At 34.7% G+C, this 21,196-nt stretch overlaps 1 protein-coding gene across 1 annotated transcript; it reads right to left on the reverse strand.

Moving 5' to 3' along the window:
• Positions 1-10,943: 10,943 nt before the first annotated feature.
• Positions 10,944-16,435, reverse strand: LOC118274193 (odorant receptor 67c-like). The gene is made up of 7 exons (XM_050706134.1): positions 15,850-16,435; positions 15,421-15,586; positions 13,624-13,720; positions 13,101-13,202; positions 12,938-13,026; positions 12,333-12,399; positions 10,944-11,210 (listed from the first exon to the last, which is right to left on the reverse strand). Exons 1-7 carry the CDS (start codon positions 16,412-16,414, stop codon positions 11,133-11,135), a joined length of 1,164 nt encoding a protein of 387 aa, XP_050562091.1. The 5' UTR covers positions 16,415-16,435; the 3' UTR covers positions 10,944-11,132.
• Between the last annotated feature and the right edge of the window lie 4,761 nt (positions 16,436-21,196).

Consider the following 21,196-nt stretch of genomic DNA (forward strand, 5'->3'; position numbering starts at 1 on the left):
TCACTTATAGGCCTTAAGTTGTATTGCATAATGGTTAAGTATATTTTTATAATAACTATCGTGAGAGTAGGTGCATAGGGACTTTTCATCATGAGCAACGTGCGCAGACACAAAAAAACCGGCCAAGTGCGAGTCGGACTCGCTCATGAAGGGTTCCGTAACAGCGAGTAGATGACATAATATAAAAGTTGTAAAATAACTTGGTTTTACATAGTGTTTGTATGAACGACAAAGTTATATTTGCGGTTTTTGAAAATGTTTTATTTCTAAAACCAATAATGATATCTCGTTCCAACCAATTTTCGTTGTTAGTTTCTATTGAAATCTACAGCATATATTTTTTTCAGTTTTCTCACTCTCTTATTTTAAAAGTTAGAGGGGGGGGGGGGGGCACACATTTTTCCACTTTGGAAGCGTCTAACTTTCATACGATTGATTTTGACGAAAAGTGGTTTTAGGAACATAAACATCCATCACGGATATGTAAGCTGAAAAAAACTTTTAATTTGGTCCTTCTTTAATATATCACCAATCTGGTCATCTTTACACGACTTTCATAATATCAAGTGGTAAACCTTTTATGTAGGCTCAAAACCTATGGAACTAATTTAAACAGCCTATATATTATTATGAAAAGATTAATGATATCAGATGAGATACAGGGAGGGGGCACCGTATATTTGGTCATAATACTTTAATCAATTGCAATTAAATCTATTTATAAAACATAAAAAAGCCTTTGTTCGTCTTCTTAGTACAGGTGCGTGTGAGGTAACATAATTACATAATTATCAAAATCTATAAGTATGATGGATTTATTTTTTGTGAGTGGAGGTTCGGCGTCTGGCATTTTCTAATCTGGTGGTGAGCAATGATGACCAACAATAGAGCACTCTTACCCATTAACAACCGAATCTCATGGGATTTGAAAACACTAACATTCTTGATTTCTATTTGTGTTTAAATGCTGCTTATATTTCATTATTACGTAGATATTTATTAAATAGAGGTAACATTAAAAGGACAGTGATTTTTTTATGGAATTAGCCAGCAAAAGAGCAGACGAATCACCTAATGGTAAGCAATCCCCGCCGCCCATGGACACTTGAATCACCAAAAGCGACAACGCACTTGTAAGTGCGTAAGCGCGTGTCAGCCTTTTGGGAGTTAGGAATTTAAGGGATGTTGGGAAATCGGTGATTGGGAAGAGGGATAAATGGGCCTGTATGTGGAAAAAGTGTTAGTATCTTGTCGATAGTTGCATTATTACATGGGAATTTTCGAATAACAAAACTGGTGGAGAGTATATTATATGATATCTACAAATATATCCCTTTTTCTATATAGTTTATCATTTGGCATAAATATAGAAACGTTTAAATGAAGTATAAGCTGCACGCCGGAACCTGGTCTTAATTATAAAAGATACATATTTTTTTCTGTTTACGAACTTCAATATAAAACTTTTTTATTATATTGATTTCAATATGTCACAGAAGTCGGTGCGAGACAAATTTCTTTTCAAAATCAAATTTCCGAGCTTCGAATAGCGCATGAGTTGAACTTGTGCCAATATTTTATTTAAATCACCTAAAGTTTCTGCGCTCACCAAGGAAACATTGAACGGTTTTATTTAAAATGCCATTTTCTTTTTGTAAACGATTTCGGTAGCCTATTGATGCAGAGAGGAGTAAAATTTATGGGCATATCATAATTTTCATCGTAATGGTTTTTTTTAATGGGAGAAAATCATCCCATGACTTTCTCCCGCTTTGGGCGAAGCGAAAAAGAGTGTTAGACTCTTACTGACTAAAAAACACCCCGTTCCTACTCCTGTTTTTCGAGCTGGAGCCCCGATAAACCCGCGATCAGTTTGTCACGGTAGGCTTAGATTTAGAGCGATGACGTCAGAGTAACTGGCAATCGGTGGATCCAAGTAGCACGACGTGACGTGAGGGACTAAAATATCAACATCGACAACCTATGATAGAAAGCTGCTGAGCTTTGATGTATAAGCTCTATATGACCGGGATTTTTATAACCATAATGAAGGTATAAGTTGGAAACGGGCGATATGAGGCAACAGCATGTTGTCGCTTCATGTCTTCATGATTTTGAACTACAAGCGGCACTACCGATCCGCGGTCGGGTCACACTGGCAACTACTGCATGACGACGCGTCGCTAGCTTCGTGTCGCTAACTACGCAGGTAATTTCATAGAAATACATAGAAACCTGTAGTGTCGGCTAAGACACATCATTGCTGCGGCCTCACGTGCCCGCCCGTCTTTAAGTAGTCGACTTTTACATGTCTTAAGCGTTTATAAAATTGCTCTAAATTATTTTTTGTAATTATTTTGAAAGGCTATAACTGAGGTATCGGCAACATGTATTGTTTTCATTTAATCAATTCAGAACACCAAATATTGTTTAGAATAACAAATGTTTACACGCGGGAGGGCAAACAGCGGCGTAACTGACCGATATAGAGGACTACAAACGAACCTCTATTGTATATCTACCAATAAAGTATATATACATACATTGGTATGTACATATTATATAAACAGATTAATTGCTATTTCAAATAAAAAATAGGTGTATTTCAGACATACTCGTATGTGCGCTGTAATGTATTGTATTTATTTTGCACTTTATGTACATTATACAATGGTGGACTATTGCCAATTTGGCAGTCTCTAACAGTCAACCTTAGGATGATGCAGAATGACTATATTATAATGTATATATAGTCATCTAAATCAAACACAAACTTGATGGCAAGTTGTGTGATGATAAATATAAGTCTTGATCCTCGATTTAGTTCAAGTTAATTCTTCTTAGAAATCGGTGCTGCATCTTTTCGCAAATCCATTCCGCGGGTATTGTAAAAGCCAACTAAGGAACTAGAATTTTAACAACAACTGGACAGGAACCCGTCGGATACACTTGAGCCTTTTAAACAGCGATCTCCGTTCAGCGATATACCGTTTAAGTCGCGAATAATATGTAGGTAATATATTAGTAGATCACATAGAAAACAAATTAATTCAATATCGAACGTTGGCACCCATTTTATCATAGTGCCAATTATGGCTAATCAACTGACAAATAGTATTGAAATACTCCATTTTAGTTGAAGTAATTAAATTACATAATCGCACATTAATTAGTTTGGAAAATTCGCTAGAATATGGTTTACTAATATGGATTCTATGTAGTATAAGGTAATTCTATTTTAATGTAAGTTATTATTAAAAAGTTATTATTAAAAGTGTTATTCCAGACTATAGTCTAGCCCTGTTCCAAATTTAATTTCAATCCCTTCAACCGTTTTGACGTGCCATGTGGACATTCCACTGGAGATTGAAGGTTGTTATAAATAGTTCAGTCAAATGTAAACGTATTCTATTAGGCGACTTTTGGGACTCAAATATATTCTACTCTTTGGTCATCACATAGCCTTAATATACTTCGAATCTTTAAATATCATGGATAGTAACAGAACACCTGGGTACTTGATGACGATTGATTATGATGCACATTTTTATTGACCAATCCTTGTTTTAATCTTCATGATTTCGTTATGGAATATTCGAAAGGTGAAGTGTAATTCTTTGTTATGTTACACACATAATCAATTATTATTTTTCACTCATCAGAGATAAAGTTGACGTAAATACGATATAGGTAAGGTTATAATCCCTTTAAAGCCTTTATAATTTGTTATTATTACTGCTTATCTTGAGTAAGTGTTCTAGTCAGCTGCCATAAAATCTAATATAATAAACTTTGATTTGCGACTTATTTATTGATTAATAAAGATACAAATGGAATATTTGCCGTATCGTGATAGTAGGCTGGAACACATGTCACGGACGGACGGACGAACGAACTGACGACCCGACCCGATAAGGAGCTGTGGAGAACTTAACGGGTTGCCGAAGTTACGACTCGAAGAGCAGGAGTAGGAACGGGCAATAGCTACCTATTGCCTCCTTCCACCTCAAAAGCGAAAGACTCTGATAAACCTAAACGTTTTCAACTGTTATCTCCAACCCACTTGCTAAACAAGGACATTGTGGTATATCCTTGTATCAGAGGAGTTTCATCATCAGTCTAACGGGGTGGTTTATAGACAGTAAGAGTCTGACACTCCCTTTCGCCTCGCCCAAGGCAGAAGAGTCGAGAAAAGAGTGTACTGTCAAGGTCAATGCCAAAATTATCTTACAAAGGTACCTTATTTTAGATCGTAGTATAAAAAAATCAGATAACGGATCACATAATGAGTTTTATCTAAGGAATGATAATCAGTATTATGATAAGTCCAAAGTGCAATGATACAGGACATTCTTTTGTATGGTGACATAAAGAATTTTTGAATGTACAAAATAATACGTAATTATTGAGAATGTAAAATGACGAAGTGATTTGTTATCAGTCAAACTGCTGTTCATTGCAAAACTGGACATCTCTAATATATAAACTTTCGATGTCACAATGTTAGTTACCGTATTCCTCCGATATGGCTTTACCGATTTTTACCAAATTTTATTCGTATTCTGTAATCGGCTACTATCTATTTACTCAAAATAATTTATAAGACAAAACAACGTTTGCCGGGTCATTTAGTTTCCATATATATTTCAAAGTCAACATAGTAAACATTTCTCTAACAGTCGATCGAGTCGAGAAGATTTTTGTAGCAATCTTATAATATCCCAATTTATTAAATGTATCAGAAATAATATTGTACCTATATATCTTTTTACAAGCAAAATACTAATGAGCAAACAACAAAGCTATAAATAATAGTAAATAACCCTTATATACAGGCTTTACCATTATGTAGTAACTAATAAGGTTGTTACAACACAGCTTGGGGCGAAATGCATTAATAATACTGGTTTGTAATAAAATAATGGCTTTTTATACAAAATATTATTGGAACATGTACCTAAAGTAATGTATTACCGACGTAACTTGTTACAGTATATTCAATATCAGTTATGAATCACGAATAAAAGGTATTTTAGCTATATTAGTAGGTACTAAGTAACCTAGAATTGGATTTTCGTCATCAAGCAAGAGTATTAATTACGAATACGTACCGGTTTACTCACGTAAAATCTAGTTATTCTCTCCATAGAGAGAAGCTAGATTAGTTTCAAGTTAGAGTGGGGCTCTTCTCATGAGAAGCGTGCACGGATGCGGCGATGTCGTGTAATCTATGGGACAGTTTGACAGACTTCAGACTACTCGGCGTAATGTTGTCACTGCGAGTTTTTTAATTACTGTAGATTATGTCGCGATAGTTATTATACAAATAGGATTTTTGTTTTAAAACTACTTCAGGATGGCATCAGTCATAATACCAACTGAAGAAACCTCTTGATTTCAGGTTCCCTATTTAGTAAATGGTCAGTAATAACTTAGACTTGATGTACCTACTTCGTAAATCTTTGTTTAGCTACAGGATTAATGCCTTGATATCCCCCTTAAAATACAATATAAGAGTTAGAATAAAGGTAATAAAAATGGTGTACCTAAATATTTTGTTAAACTACAGACAAACAGAAGACAACTTAAACGAACCAATAAGTTAAACAATTAGAATTCCCAATAAGAACAGTGACTAGAACAAACTCAACAATTATTTAATTTGTCCTTGAATTGCACATTTTTCCAAGTTCTTCCAGAATACTCGTGCAATTGCAGTCACGTAGTCCACTTTAGTAAGTGGACTGTGGAACAAATGAAATTTAATTATTTCCTCTTATTACCTCGACTCGTTTTTGTGAGAATTGTGTCCTGTTGGGAATTCTTAGTACAAACGTTTTTGTACCGAGCGTATTAATGGAAGAAAGTGTAAATGAATTGTTCTTTATGATTTTTGAAACTGGCTGTTTATGACGTCTTACGTGTTACATGTTTGTTTTAAGTCCATTTTTTATTGAACCTTCCATTTTAAGTTTTTCTATCCAATTTTATTATTAGGTTTATAAGACGTATTTTCAATTGCCACCACGACCAATATAATATGAATACATTTTTTTCTACACCATGTGATATTAACATAAGTATGATCACAATAATAAGGTAAGTTGTTAGTCTGTGTTTCCGTCCGATGGGTATAACCTGGGTGTCTTCAGAGCCCGAGTGAATAGGTTGCTCATGGGCAGATGTGCTCCAGCATAGGCCGCATCATCACTTACCATCAGGCGACATAGCGGCCAAACGTCAATCCATTAAATATTTTTTTTTTTTTTTTTTTTTTATTTAATATTTCATCTGCAATCAGTCCCAGGACTATAAGCAAATAGGTTGAGTGGTCTAGAACATTGCGAGGGGTCTCCCCATTGGGAGGCACTCCTTTCCTTTTACCATCGGACATCTAGTCTCTGGATGTCGTAACGTTTGAGGCGTTTACTGTAGTTGATGTTCCTCAATTCGGCAGCTAGGTCATTCGGGTGGTTGTCGAGCCGGTTTCTATAGGTAATAGAAGTCTTTTGTATCTCTTCCTTTACTGTTTTGATATCCAGAGCTTCATGGATTTCTGAGTTAGTGAGGAACCATGGAGCATTTGACAAGGTACGCAGTATGCCATTTTGCAATCTGTGTATGATGGTTATACTGGAGTTACAAGCGCTACCCCATAGTTGTATTCCGTACATCCACACAGGTTTGAGGATCATTTTGTATATCAGGAGCTTGTTGTCCACTGAGAGTTTTGAGTTACGTGCCATCAGCCAGTACATGTTCCGGAACCGTATGTTTATTTCATCACGCTTGGTTTTAATGTGTTTTTTCCATGTCAATCTCCTGTCCAGGTGTATTCCGAGGTATTTGACTGAGTCACTTTGGGGAAGGGTGTTGTTTCCCAATTGCACGGGTGAACAGTTTCCTTTCTTGAGCGTGAAGGTTATGTGGATCGATTTAGATGCACTTGCTTTGATGCGCCATTTATTTAGCCAATCATCTACTTTATTTAGGCTGTCTTGCAGGATGTTTGAGGCAGTTTGTGGGTCCGTGCTACTTGCCAACAGTGCAGTGTCATCCGCAAATGTAGCATTCATTACTTGAGATGACTGGGGGAGGTCTGAAGTGTACAGGGTGTACAAAATTGGAGCGAGTACGGAGCCCTGGGGCACCCCGGCTAGGATCTTATTGATTTCTGATGTGTCTCCACTTTCTCGTACCTGGAACATGCGATCTGACAAGTAGGAAGACATCAAATTATAGTAAGTGTGTGGCAGCAAATTTTTTATTTTGGAGAGTAAGCCCTTATGCCATACCTTGTCGAACGCCTGCTGGATGTCAAGAAACACAGCAGAGCAGTATTCTTTAGCTTCGAGGGAATGCCGTATTTTGTCACAAACCCGATGGACTTGTTCGACGGTAGAGTGGTATTTCCGGAATCCAAATTGGTGTCTGGGAATGGCTTCATTTCCGTCTAGTAGCGGGAGTATCCTATTCAATAAAATTCTCTCGAATACTTTAGATAGGACAGGTAGAAGGCTTATCGGTCTGTATGACGTAACATGATCTGGAGGTTTTCCTGGCTTGTGTATCATGGAGATGATTGATACCTTCCATACACTTGGGAAATGTTGTACCCTGAGAATACCATTGAAGAGTGTAGTAATGAAAACTAAAGCCTTTCTAGGAAGTTGTACAAGAACTTCTTTTGTGATTAGGTCGAAACCAGGGGCTTTGTTGTTTTTCATGCTTTTGATGACCCATTCAAGCTCACGCACTGTTACTGGTCTAGGTGGAAGTGAGAGTTGGAGGTCTTGCTGTAGATGGTCGTCTACTTCTTTCTCAAATTCTTCACACTCACTGTCGTTAGGTTTAAATACGTTAGCCAGGTGTTTTGCGAATGTTTCTGCCTTTTCTTTACCAGTTCTAGCCCAGCCGCCGCCATCTGTTCTTATTGCAGACTTAAACTGTTGCGGTCTGTTGAAATTTTTTGTGAATTTCCAGAGCGAACCCATTAAATGTAAAAAAAATTGATTATAAAGGAGTAGGTAATTTAAGCAAGGTATATAATATCAAGAATGAAACCTGACAACATTTTAATAATCGGTTCAAAAACTTCCCAGATCATTATTTCAACGGGTTCTTTTCTTGGAAAACGGATCTTTTAAATCTCTGTTTAAAACGGATATCGATATTTTTTAATTAACATCTCATTAAATATATATTAAAGTATTCTCGAACACGGGTTGATAATGAATAAGCAAAGAAATATTATGTATGCCAAATTCAGACACCTACGAAATATTATGAAATAATCTTGTGATAATAAGTACAATACATAATTATCATCATACGCTGATCGGTATTTACTTATACCGATTGACGTATTATTTTTATAACAAAGGGATTATTGGTATTGCAGGGGATGATTACACGATTACAACAATCTTATCGTCATTCATTATTGCGGCGCATTTGTATTTACTATCGTTTTGATTCAATGGATATTGTCGTATTATTGTATTTTTTGTGTCTTCTTATTTATATGTTCCAAGACAGTTGTGAGACCTGATACTCATCTAACTTCATAATTTCGGAGTTTTTATGGTTTCTATTTACTTTTGCTCTTGGTTTACATATGTTGTAGCATATGTATTGTGTTTGTAAAGTCTTAGGCTTAAAGCTGAATAAACCTATGTTCATATAGCAAACGGTGGCTCTTATGACGCCACGGGAACAGTGAAGATCTCCTCTGGTGTTGTGGGTGTCCATGGGCGGCGCTAATCGCTTACCATCAGGTGACCCGTCCACTCGTTGCCCACTATTCCAAAAAACCAAAGATATATCTTACTGTGATGTCGAGAATGTTTTAATAAGTAGATTCTTGGTGTTCAACTATACCTATAATCGTAATTATCATAGTTGATAGAGGAAAATTTAATACTTAAATGAAAAAATGATCTTATCTTATGGTATGTAGGTAGGTACCTACAATGTATGAGTAATTTTAATAAATTGTAATAAACTACTCTTATATACCTAACCGATTCTTATGTACCTAAACAATCACATTCATTAGTCATGTGATTTACGACAAACAATGCTTTATCACATCATCATATTTGTCACAAGACGTCCGCTGTTGATGGTAAACATCCCCTAATGGTTTCGAGATTACATGGTTCATAGCAATCTGTATCCATCCACGAAGTTCCTACAAGCTTGAAACACTTAACGAGAGAAAGAGCAAACGAGAGTCCTGATGGTAAGTGATCAGCGCCACCCATGCAACACCACTATTATCTCCTGGAATTTTTTAAATGGCTCATAGCACACAGAAACTCTACCTTGCAAAGTAATGGCTTGCTATTAACTAAGAGACAATACAAAAGACAGAACTCAAGAAAAACTTAGCACAAAAACACAAAATTAACACTAAAAAAGAAAGTATAATTCATCCCTGTAAATAATTGTGTGGCCAGTTTTGAAAGTTGTTGTATCCCGCAAGTAATATTTCACATCAACCAAGGAACAGGTGGGCTTAATATCGGTTAATTGCCCTTTGTTTCAACAAAATAATGATTTTAAGCCAAAGTTTGGAACAACCGTAATAACTGTGCCTTATGACTCGCCCGCAAGTGTATGCTAATATCACAAATATTATAAAAGGTGTTTAAGATTTTGAGAATTTGCTATAATCTACTTTCACAATGACAAGACTGTTAATCACCATGTTGATGAAGTGCGTTTCCTTTTTTTGAGCTGGATAAATCATCTAATGACTTATCTCACCTAGAATGAGGCCAGAGGGAGTATCAGACTCTTATTGGCTAAAACCACCCCGTTCCTATTCCTGTCCTTCGAGCCGCAGACTCTGCAACCCGTCAGCTCTACCACGGCTTGATACCTCATCATTAAAGTTAAGGATAGTATGTCAAGATCATGAAGATGAAACAAAGTGAAGATATCATAACGAGGAACGCGGGACGTTACAAATCACGGTATTTTCCATTTTGTGGTCTCATACTACAAAAACGTTGCCAATTGTCCACATTTTTACTTATATAATATCATAAGGCAGAGCCGATTTTTTTGCCAATCACACATGTGGACTATTATGGCATCTTCTCTTGTACATTCTTCATGGTCAAGACTGACTTGAAGCTAGCACGTCGGTTTTCTGTGAGGCCGTGGTATTACTCCGGTTGAGCTGGCCCATTCGTGCCGAAGCAAGACTCTCGTACACTTAGTTTAGAAATAATACATCTATACTTGGGTATAAGAATTACAGTGAGTAGGTACTAATGTTACTTGTATTATTTTCTTTTAATCAGAGCCTATCTTATCCGTTATCACACGAATTACCACTTACACGCAAGCTCTATACAGGATTTAGCTGGTTATATCTGTATTATTATCTATATTCCGAAAAAAATAAAGTGAGATTTATTGCTACTACTTTATGGTGCACTTTCCTTTAGTATATATATAAGTTCTATTTTATATTTTAAGGGGTGAAAAGTTTACGATTGGTAAGTAATATGTACAATTGTACATATTCAGCCTTTGGAGTTTCACTCATACGGCGAAAGACAACGCAAGCGTTGTTTCACATTGCTTTTCTTTCAGGCCATGGCAACACTCCGGTTGGGCCGACCAATTCACAAAGAACACCACTTACCTTATATATTATGCAGCGTACCTAGTAACAAAAGTCTATGTTTTGATTTAATTATGTAAGTTTAATATCTCACTTAAACTTTTATCATAATAACACGGATACAGATATAATGTTCTCAATTGATTATACTATTAGGTAATGATAAAAAAATAAATATACATGGTTTTCTTAAGCATATATTTGAAAATTTGAATAATAATTCATAAAGCATTAACTAATACTTTCTAACCACATAATAATATGTCTGCTCTAGCTATCTTCTAAACTCATCTACACTACATTTTTCATATTATTAACATACAATCCGTTAGTAAATAGGTCATATTTACAAGTATTCATGAAATTTTGTATGATGATTAGCTTGATAAATCTCTAGTTATCTACTTTTTATACTAAAGTTTTCTGTTGCGTCTCTTCTTGAGAAAAGTTTTTAAACCTTGCTGTCTTACCGGCTTCAGTTACTCCTTTTCAATTACTCAGCACGATTAACTTCGGGTGGACTGTAGACAGTTCGTAATATTGTGAAATAGGACCACGATGTACTTATTATCTGTAAAAATAAATATAAGTTTTCCATATATTTATTTAAAACACTCTAAAATTATATTTTTAAACATTACTTATAAAAATAAAAAACAAAATAACATTTAAAAATATAAAAATAGGAGCCAACCAGTAGCGGGAGCATGGTCCAAGCTACCGGTGGTTAGTTCTCCATAAGACAGACAACCTCCTCAGTAAATACGTGCATATTTCGAGGATATACATGAAATTCTGCATCATGATTAGCCCTTGATCCATCACTAGGTATCTACTTTTTACACTAAGGTGGTCTGTCGAGTCTCTACTTGAGAAAAGTTATTAAACCGTTGCTGACACGACTATCGGCTGCAACGATAGCCGATTTTCACATTACTCAGCATGTCGATTAACCTCGGGTGAGCCAAGTCAAGATAGTTCGTTATATTGTTTATCTTTTTCAGGACTTTCACGATGTACTTATTATCTGTAAAAATAAATATAAGTTATTATAATATAATCTTTTTACACTAATATTATAAAAGTTAAAGTTCAACGACAATGATCCAAATAAACATTGGATGTTTGTCGGTCAATGACGCTAAAACACTGAATGGATTTTGATTAAATTCGGTATACAAACAGGGCATGATCTGAACTTTTTATCATATGGGAATGAAGCGAAATCGCTAGGAGAAGCTAGTTAATAAATAAAGAGATAATAAAACATAATTTTTACATAATCACACTTTTGTTTCCTGATAAAGTAAACAGAGCAACACATAATATTAAAAATCAGTGACGTTATGAGTCTCTCGTCTAATAGGTATCATATCTCACAAAAATCTTTTTTTTTTTAAACGTTGCCCCACACTAGGATTTTCTCCAAATCGGACGAGATACGTATTTGTTAGTTAGTCCTCGTGTAGAGCAAATATATTATTTTGTTTCTTTATGTAGTCAATGCATATATTTTAAACAGCTCCTACCAAAACTTTCATGTTGCCATTTTGCACAACAGCAAAAAAATTCAATAAAGAAATAATTTCGCGTAGTCAAATATTATGCGAAGTTAGAAAAACTTCTTCACAAGAAATAACTTGGAAAACTTCGTTCTTTACTGAATAACTTTAAACAACAAAAAATGCTTTACCTTTGTGAAACTCGCGTAACTTATGGTAGAAAATTTATAAGCGGTTAACTGCTGAGGCTTTTTAGACCTGAAAAACAGACATATCTAAACTTTTCAAGATTGTAAACGTAAAAAATTTAAAACGTAAAAACCTTGAACCATAAGATTATATCAAAATCTTCATCGTTGTACCATCTACAAGACATTCACTGTTGAAGATCTCACCCAACGGCAACAAATCATACATATAATATGTTTAAGTATAATAGTGATTAAACAAAAACGTAAAACGTTGCACGATGGAGGTAGAAAGGGGTTACAATATTTTGCTTTTATTATTTTTATACTTATGTACTGGTGTAATTGGCGTCACGTCTTTAATCCTGTAGGGATAGGCAGAGGTGCACACTACGGCACGCATGCCACTGTACAATGTACACCCACTTTTCACAATTTATTAGTCCCATGTAATAGGAGGTGAGCCTATTGCCATGTATCGGGTACATTTTCAGCCTTCGTTTCGACCGAGAAATACTTCGCCCGACGCTGGAATCAAACCCGACATCTCTTGTTCGGCACTCGTGCTTGCGACAATTCGGCCAACGAGACAGTCGTTTACCACTTACCTGATCATAATGGTCAAAATAGTCTTCTTAGATTTCTCATCCATCTTATACCATTTGCATAAAAATGCTGCGTCACCAATTTTTGTACTCTGAATTAAAAACATCAGATTATTGAACATTTGAAATTATTTTACTATCAATAGTAACTATGAATAGGATGTACCTCTCTTATCATATTTTCTCCGAATACACTCATCATGAGGATTTGCAAGAGGACAGAAAGAAGGAATAGTATGCAGCCTGGAATTTGTTCCCAGCTCCCAGTCTGTGGAAAAAAAAAGTTAACAGAGTAAATATTGTTCTATACATAGTATAGGAGACAAATCGTTTGTAGGTAAGTGATCATCTGTGGCGGCAGTATATAGGTACTGATCAGACACTTAAGAACCCCAACTTTTTGTATACTAATCTAATTTAAGCATATTTATAGATATACTCGACTAATAATGTAACAGGTACAACTTGTTTTGTTTTTGTAACATAAACAAGAATTCACATACAACATCCAATCACCTATATCGGGATACAAAATAGCATTTCCAAAATGTGTACACATCATGACAATATAATTAAAACCAATCAGTGTACATCACGAAAAACACGTACTCATATACGTCATACTTTTTACCCAACACAAACTGGTTTACACGCTTCCATTAAAGTGCCATCATTGTAATTAACTTTACCGTTAAATTAAATCCGAGAGCGCATATCTCCAAAGAGCCGACCAACACATTAAACAGATTGGGCGCAGTAAAAATATCCTCCAAGTCCTCACCGAGCCTGAAACCGTTTGAAGTGACAATTTAATTTGCTTTTATTTTAATTCAATTACTTCATTGTGCAGATTTGTTATTACTATTTAAATTAAGTTGTTTTGTACTACAACACACACACAACGTCACGCCTTCTATCCTCGGAAGGAGTAGATAGAGGTGCACATTACGGCACGTAATGCCGCTGTACAATGTTGTTTTGTAAGATAACTTTTGAAATATTTGAAACATAATCAGTCCTTAATGACTCTTATTCCTATTCAAATATTTAACATTTCGCTAACATCACAATATTTTTATCATAACTATCGTATGGCCATACTAAAACAACTAAAAATTAACGCTGCGCACGCTGCTCGTGATGAAGAGTCCCTCTGTGACTCGAAACTAGTAGAGCTTTTCCCCATTACTAATACGTAAGTAATCCGTGATTTTTAGTTATTCATAATATTTATTCCACAAATCTATAAAGTCTACTTTCACCACCATTTATGCATATTTTAAATCTCATGTAATGAATATCCCTTGCAACCAATGAACGGTAACATTCCCGGAATTGTAATCAATAATCGAGGTTTTAATTACCAGTGGCGTAGTTCTTTTTAAATTTCAATATGTTTGATTAAAAGTATTAATGACCACAAAATAAATCAATAGGAAAATATTATTCAAGAAAAATGTAGTTGTATGTTTGGTAAATTATTAATCTTTATCATGATAAGGTAAATTTTTGGCGATTTGTACTTTTTTACGGTATAAGCCGGTAAACGAGCAGACGGATCACTTGATGGTAAGCAATCACCGCCGCCCATGGACACCCGAAACACCAGAGGCGTTACAAGTGCGTTGCCGACCTTTTGGGGGGTTAAGAATTTAAGGGTTCTTTAGGGGGTTGGATTTAAGGGTTTAAGGGTTTCCGGTAACGTCACTCACAAACTCAACGAAACACTACGCAAGCGTTGTTTTTCGTCGTTTCACGTCGGTTTTCTGTGAGGCCGTTGTACCACTCCGTCAAACCGGTCTACCCGTACCGAAGCGTGGCTCTCGCATACTTAAAACATAGTTAATCTAAACAAAACACCAATAAATATTTACCAAAAATATAAGACATAAACACGAATGTAATATCACCAAATGACGAAGGCTACCCATCAAAACTTCGGTATCACAGCGAATCACCGACAAAACCGAATTAACGGTAAACTTCCACAGAATGTAACTGAATTCAATCCGAATATTGTGGAGTTATTCTGTGTTCATGTCATTTATCTTACCTACGATATGAGAACGAACTCAGCGGTACTATTTGACAGGCCAATTTCTGTTTTTTCGTGTTACATTATTATGATTGTAATAAGAAACAAAGAATGTAATTAGTATATGTAACTAATTCTATCTCATGTCACAAGATAATTTCGAAAGAAGATATATTTATGTGAATAGTGTCTTATTATGATGATTATCTAATCTTGTTTTGGTACCTTAATTAGTAATAGTCCGGATTGATATGAAATTACATTTATTGTAATGAAAATACGAGCAACATATACAATCTAACACATCATTGAATTTATATGGAATTATAATATTTTTCAGTTGGGATCATAAGTATAGAAATGAGACACTGCTGTTGGTTAATATAAAGGGAACTTCTCAATATTTTATTTCTTCTAAATCTACTATTCTAAAAATAAAATTTGCACTTACTTCAGAATATATTGATGGTCTTTGATTATGTCTGCCAAGCGATCTGCAGTGGTTTCATCTAACCGTTCAATCATATCACTGATCACGCTAAAATTGGCACAAACGTGGGAAGTCAGAACGAAATAAAGACCATCTATCGTTGTGTAGAATAACACACAGATGAAACCTGGAAACCAGAAATTATTAGTTAAAACTATAAAACTATTACTGGAATTCTTTAATGATACATAATTATTTTTATGATAATACGGTAATAAAGAGCTCCTTCATATTGCTTTTATTACATTAAACTGCTATGGGAAAAGAAAGTAATAAATTTGAAAAGTCTTGACGTCACTACCATAAAATCACTGCTGGATTTTTTACCGCAATATTCTATGATATTTATTAATAATGTATTAACTTTAACAAACTGACTATTCTACTCACCACACATAATAGAATGAATATAAACAATAGTCCAAGGCAGCCAGGAATCAGTAGAAAAAGGCACCAAAATTGCGTACGGTAGTATGTAGATCACTTCATGTTTTGCAAAATAGTGATACAAAATTATGAACGGAGTTGAAAAATTGTAGACAGAGATTAATACGAGATTTAGAATGAAATAATACTTCATGAGTAAGTTGACTAGTACCAAATCTTTTCTCACAAGTTTCACTTTTTGTTCATTATTGAGAATGTTAGCGTACAGCTTCCCAAGACATTCGGTCAGGTCGTAAATTTTCGCCCGCTTCTGAATCACAGCCATAGTTTTTAATGCTGTTAGTATACCGATTCCCATACAAGGAGCCAATTGGGTGAGCTCGAGAAAATTCTCAGCTGAAATTCTCGAGACAAAGAAAGATACTTCGAAGACGATCATCAATAAAAGTTGAACGAATATGACGTAGAATCTGAAGTAAACCTTTGGATCGCCATAAGGGATCCCTGCAAGCCATAAATTGATTTTTATCTGTTTATGGAAATTTTTGTATGCGGGAATATTTTCCATTTCTGTGTTTCAGTTTGACTGCTTAAAAGACTTTTAGTGTCTTAGATGGGGTAGTAAAGAATGAGGTTGCTTTATTTCAATACATTGGACAAAGTCAAGTTTATTTGGTTGACGTGTCAACGTTTAGGGTTGTCAAGCAACAGTTTTAAGATTATAGTCAAATAAAGTAGAGGTAATTTTGTTTCTTGGCTTATTTTATTAAAATGGTTTCTCTTAAATAGAGCAGAAAGAATACTTGATATTTTTTCTCATTATCTATACATTTATTTATTTAATTGAATACAACAGTATAAAAACCCAATTTCACTACTCAATTCATTATAAAAACATACAAAATTAAGACAATTAATATGACATACCTAAATTAGAGTTAGCAACAGATTCACACTTAGTAACACCAGATGTAATCGACAGAAAATGATCAAAAATATCGCAATAGGAAGCAAGATTGTTTGTTATTACGTATCGAATAATAACCTAACCTTAAATCTTTAGTCAACCAACCCTAGAAACTGGACATGTTATATTATTCCTTTTGGTGTCTGCCTGAAGTGATGAACTGACAGTTGAAATAAAATCAACACCTATTTTCAATAATTTCACTCATAGTAAATTCTGTTTGAATCGAGTTTGGTCTCCTTGTATCAATCACTTCAAAGAAATGTGTGACGGCTAAAATTTTGACTACTTAATAGCTTGATATTATTATTGTTTTGATTGAGGGTGCTTTTCCAGCTGAGGCGTGCTATGTAGGTATACTACGAGGATGTAATAGCTAAGCTGTGAAACTATGTGACCGTTTCCACTGATATTAAGTTATGTAGCGGTGCGAGTAAAATGTGCCGCTGCAAAGTAGCTGCGAGGTGAAAGTTGCGCAGCTCGAGTATGTATCAATAGTAGGAAAACCTTCCGTAGCACACGTCCATAGCACGCATCCATAGCATGCATCTTTCCATATAAAAAAACATGTCTTAGTTGAACCCGTTTCCACCAGTACCAATGAATATGATTGGTGGAAGCCAAACACACCCATAGCAACGTAGCATAGGACATCTCTGGTGGAAAAGCGCCGTAAGAATGCTGTTTTAGTTTTCATTAATTCTGCAGTTGTTCTGATTATTTTTTATTACTCATTATTATTGGTTTATGTAGGTATATAAAACTAGTAAAAATATGGCGTATCATTCACAGCGATTAGTACTGATACCAGATTTCATACACTGCTGTTTATCTTTTGTAGTAAAATAATGTTATTTATACGCAAAATTCAGTTTTGTGATGCATATTTTTACTCTAGCATAGGCAAATTCATTGGCATGACATGACATAAGAAAATAGAAAAGTTTGTAAAAATACAAAATGTTTTGGAACACAAGGGAAAGAGATGATTGATCGACGTGTTTTGTTTCAATGGACAGAAGTTTCACAAATTGTGTTTGGGCACACAGCTTTGGGGACAAACATCAATCAGGTATTAAAAATATTGGATAGGTACTAGTGGGGTAACATGTGTTTTGTATAAAATCTCATCTAACTGATATTATAAATGATAATATTTGAGAGCTTGTTTGTTACTCTTGCATGTCAAAATAGCTGAAGGGATCGAGATGAAATTTGGAACAGGGCTAGTTTATGATAGAACCACGGGCGAAGCCCTGGCAAAAGTTAGTTTATTATATAGGTTTAATTTATACACTTAAAATTGTATTGTACAAAGGTGCTTTTAATACCACATGTATATTGATTAGAGTACCTTTAGTTTGTGAACAAATATTTTATATAATATTATTGCAATATATAAAAACTATTCGGGAAAAGAATGTAGTTTCCCTTATTCAAAACACGAATAGTTAAACTGAAAAATATAATCTAGTAAATTACGTTTCACAATAAAAGTTAACTTATAAATTCCTTAAAAAATAACTAACATTTAACGAAAGTTAATGAGAATTATTCTTTGGTATAAGATAAACATTTTTTTCATTCATTTATTAAACCCACTCATATCGTATCGTGAAAATGGCAGTCCAATCACGATTTCTTTCATACTGACAAGCGCAAATTACCTCATATATATTTTTCCTACAATAAATATTTTCCTGAAATGTGTGATTTATTTTTTTGGATCTCTATTATTCTGGTAACAGTACAATGCTTTTATAATAAAACTCTTGGTTTTGTTATCTTATATTGTAATGAAAATAGTTGTTAAATGTCGTCGTTTGGTAAAATCTTGATTAAAGTTTTGAAATTCGTATCTATACTAATATTATAAAGCTGAAGAGTTTGTATGTGATACAGTTGTTATATTAAGTGGTAATTATAAAACTGGTAAATATTAAGGTTTTATATGTCTTTAAGTTTTGTTAATAAAGATGGTATAAACTATGAAAACATTTGAAAATATTTTTATCTGTTGTCGTCGTCGTATCGTCACGCCTTTTATCCCTGAATGGGTAGGCACATTATGGCACGTAATGCCATTGTACAATGTACAAAGACTTTTCAGCGTTGGTGTTATATGTTCTAAGTAATATAGAGTGAGTCTATAGCCATATATTGGGCAAAATTCCAATATTCGTGCTACTACTGAGAAATTTTAGAAAAACCATTTGCACGACCCGAAAATCCAACCCGAAACCCCTTGCTCGGCAGTCACGATTGCGACTACTCGGCCAACGAGGCAGTCTGTTATCGATATCCTAATCAGTTCCATTATCATATCAATCTCAGAGCAAGTACCTATAATAGCACTTGTAACTTATTTTCGTAAGAATGTAAGAATGCAAAATACTGCATTGCAGAAAAGATTGCTTGGCTGCTTGGCTCAGGTGGCAAACCTTCAAGTCTGAATAATGGCACCTATAAAGAACCAACCTATCGATTTCTCATTGCCCTTCTAGATTCTTTCGTTTTACATGTAAATTGAGATTTTCTATTCCGAAGTTTTTAGTAGTAAATACCGAATGTGGATTGGAATTGACTGCAGTTTAGATTCAGGTTTATTATCTTTTAAAATAAGAATAAAATTACCTAGATATACATTTGGGAGCAAATAAATGGAGCCACTAGCTCTTCTTTATATTTCTTGTCTCTTTAATATTATCATTATTTTAAATAATAATAAACTACTTATAATAATAAAATACTAAAAATAAACTTTTAAATAATACCTAACTAACTCGGATATAAATTAGACAATGTGTTTTATATCGGGATTTCAAGGAAAGGTGAGATTATTTTAACTAAATAAAGCCATTCCACTTCGATTTATCGGTCTGTGGTTTCCATTCGAGAAGTTTTTGTTCTTTTGAGAAATTTTCTAAGCAAATACTTAAAAAAAATTAAGTAACGTACAATTCAGAGATGATGACTGTTGCGACGATAACTCAGCAGGTGGAGTAAATAATAAGAGTGGACTGTATAATATGCAGTATAATGAATTTAGGAACACTGATTACAATTAATTCGAAAATATAAAAAAAGGCAAGACACGATGTGTGCGCGGTCGGTGCGTAGGAGCAAAATTGACCTCTGGACTCGGCGCATACTGTCGAGCCGTTGCGCTACTACGTCACTGTTGCCCCCACTTCTCGTGGACGCGGTTGAGCGAGGACGATGCTTTAACAATGACGCTATAACTATCGTTAAAATTGAATCGATAGTAAGTTCTATGTAAATGTCAGATTCTTACCTAAATATTTTAATAGCAATGAACAACAAAAACAGAATTGATTACGAATAATTTCAGGCGCCAAGAATGTCCGTCATTTAGTGTCGAAGAAAACATACATAACCCCACGCCTGCCTCCCATGGGCGTAGGCAGAGACAATGGAACGCCAATTGCTACGAATCTTACATACCTCTTTCGCGTCATCAACAGTCATCAGTCTTTTCATACATGCTCGTCGTTTAAGGGTACTTTTAATTTGGCCCTTCTGAAAACACTACTAATAAATCTTTTAGAATAGGTAAATTATAGAGTTGCATATCCTCATTTTTTTGTTTTAAAAAACAATGTGACTGACTTACTTTTACGAACATATGAATTTGCATACACACCACAATATCTAGACCTGAAACAACAATTTGTGGATCACACAAAGAATTGATCCGTGCGGGAATCCGTGAAGCACAGCGATGCAGTTACTAAGCTTTAAAAAAACCTAAGTTTTTTGTATTTCAGTTGCAAGTTTAGATTGAATCTATAGGCAATTTGCTCACTGTCCATCGATGTCCTTATTACTTTTTTTATATAGGGTCATGCAAATTGAATTAGAACTATTGAATATTGAATTAGAAACTATTTGTTTGTTACGTGTTTTATTTTGTATGAATATGTAGATATCTAATTTTCATTTCAATTCCCTTAAGGTTTCATACAATAAACTTGGATATGACTCCAAATATGTAGTTTTTTATTCATGCTGAGCTTGGCAGCCTCTAAACTTATTTGTGTTGTTTGTCGTTCTCTGAAATCATGTTGCTACTTGTAGAGCAGATAATCATGTTCTTTGTTTTACGCGTACAACAATTTAAGGGAAGTTGTCACTCCTTCGCGGCAGTGTGATACCTATCAGGTACAACGTAGTTCTTATCTTCAAAAATGCCGTCGTAATCAATCAAGCATTGATATAATAATCACATACTATCAGTGGTGTGATCATAATAAATGCATAATCCTGCTACTGCACCGATTTATTTGTCAAACATTATCATTTATCAATTAATCTAGAAAAAATACGGTCAATCATCGGCGATCGTTCATTTGATTATGACAT

This window comes from Spodoptera frugiperda, chromosome 3 (genome assembly GCF_023101765.2).
Source record: "Spodoptera frugiperda isolate SF20-4 chromosome 3, AGI-APGP_CSIRO_Sfru_2.0, whole genome shotgun sequence".
Lineage (NCBI taxonomy): Eukaryota > Metazoa > Arthropoda > Insecta > Lepidoptera > Noctuidae > Spodoptera > Spodoptera frugiperda.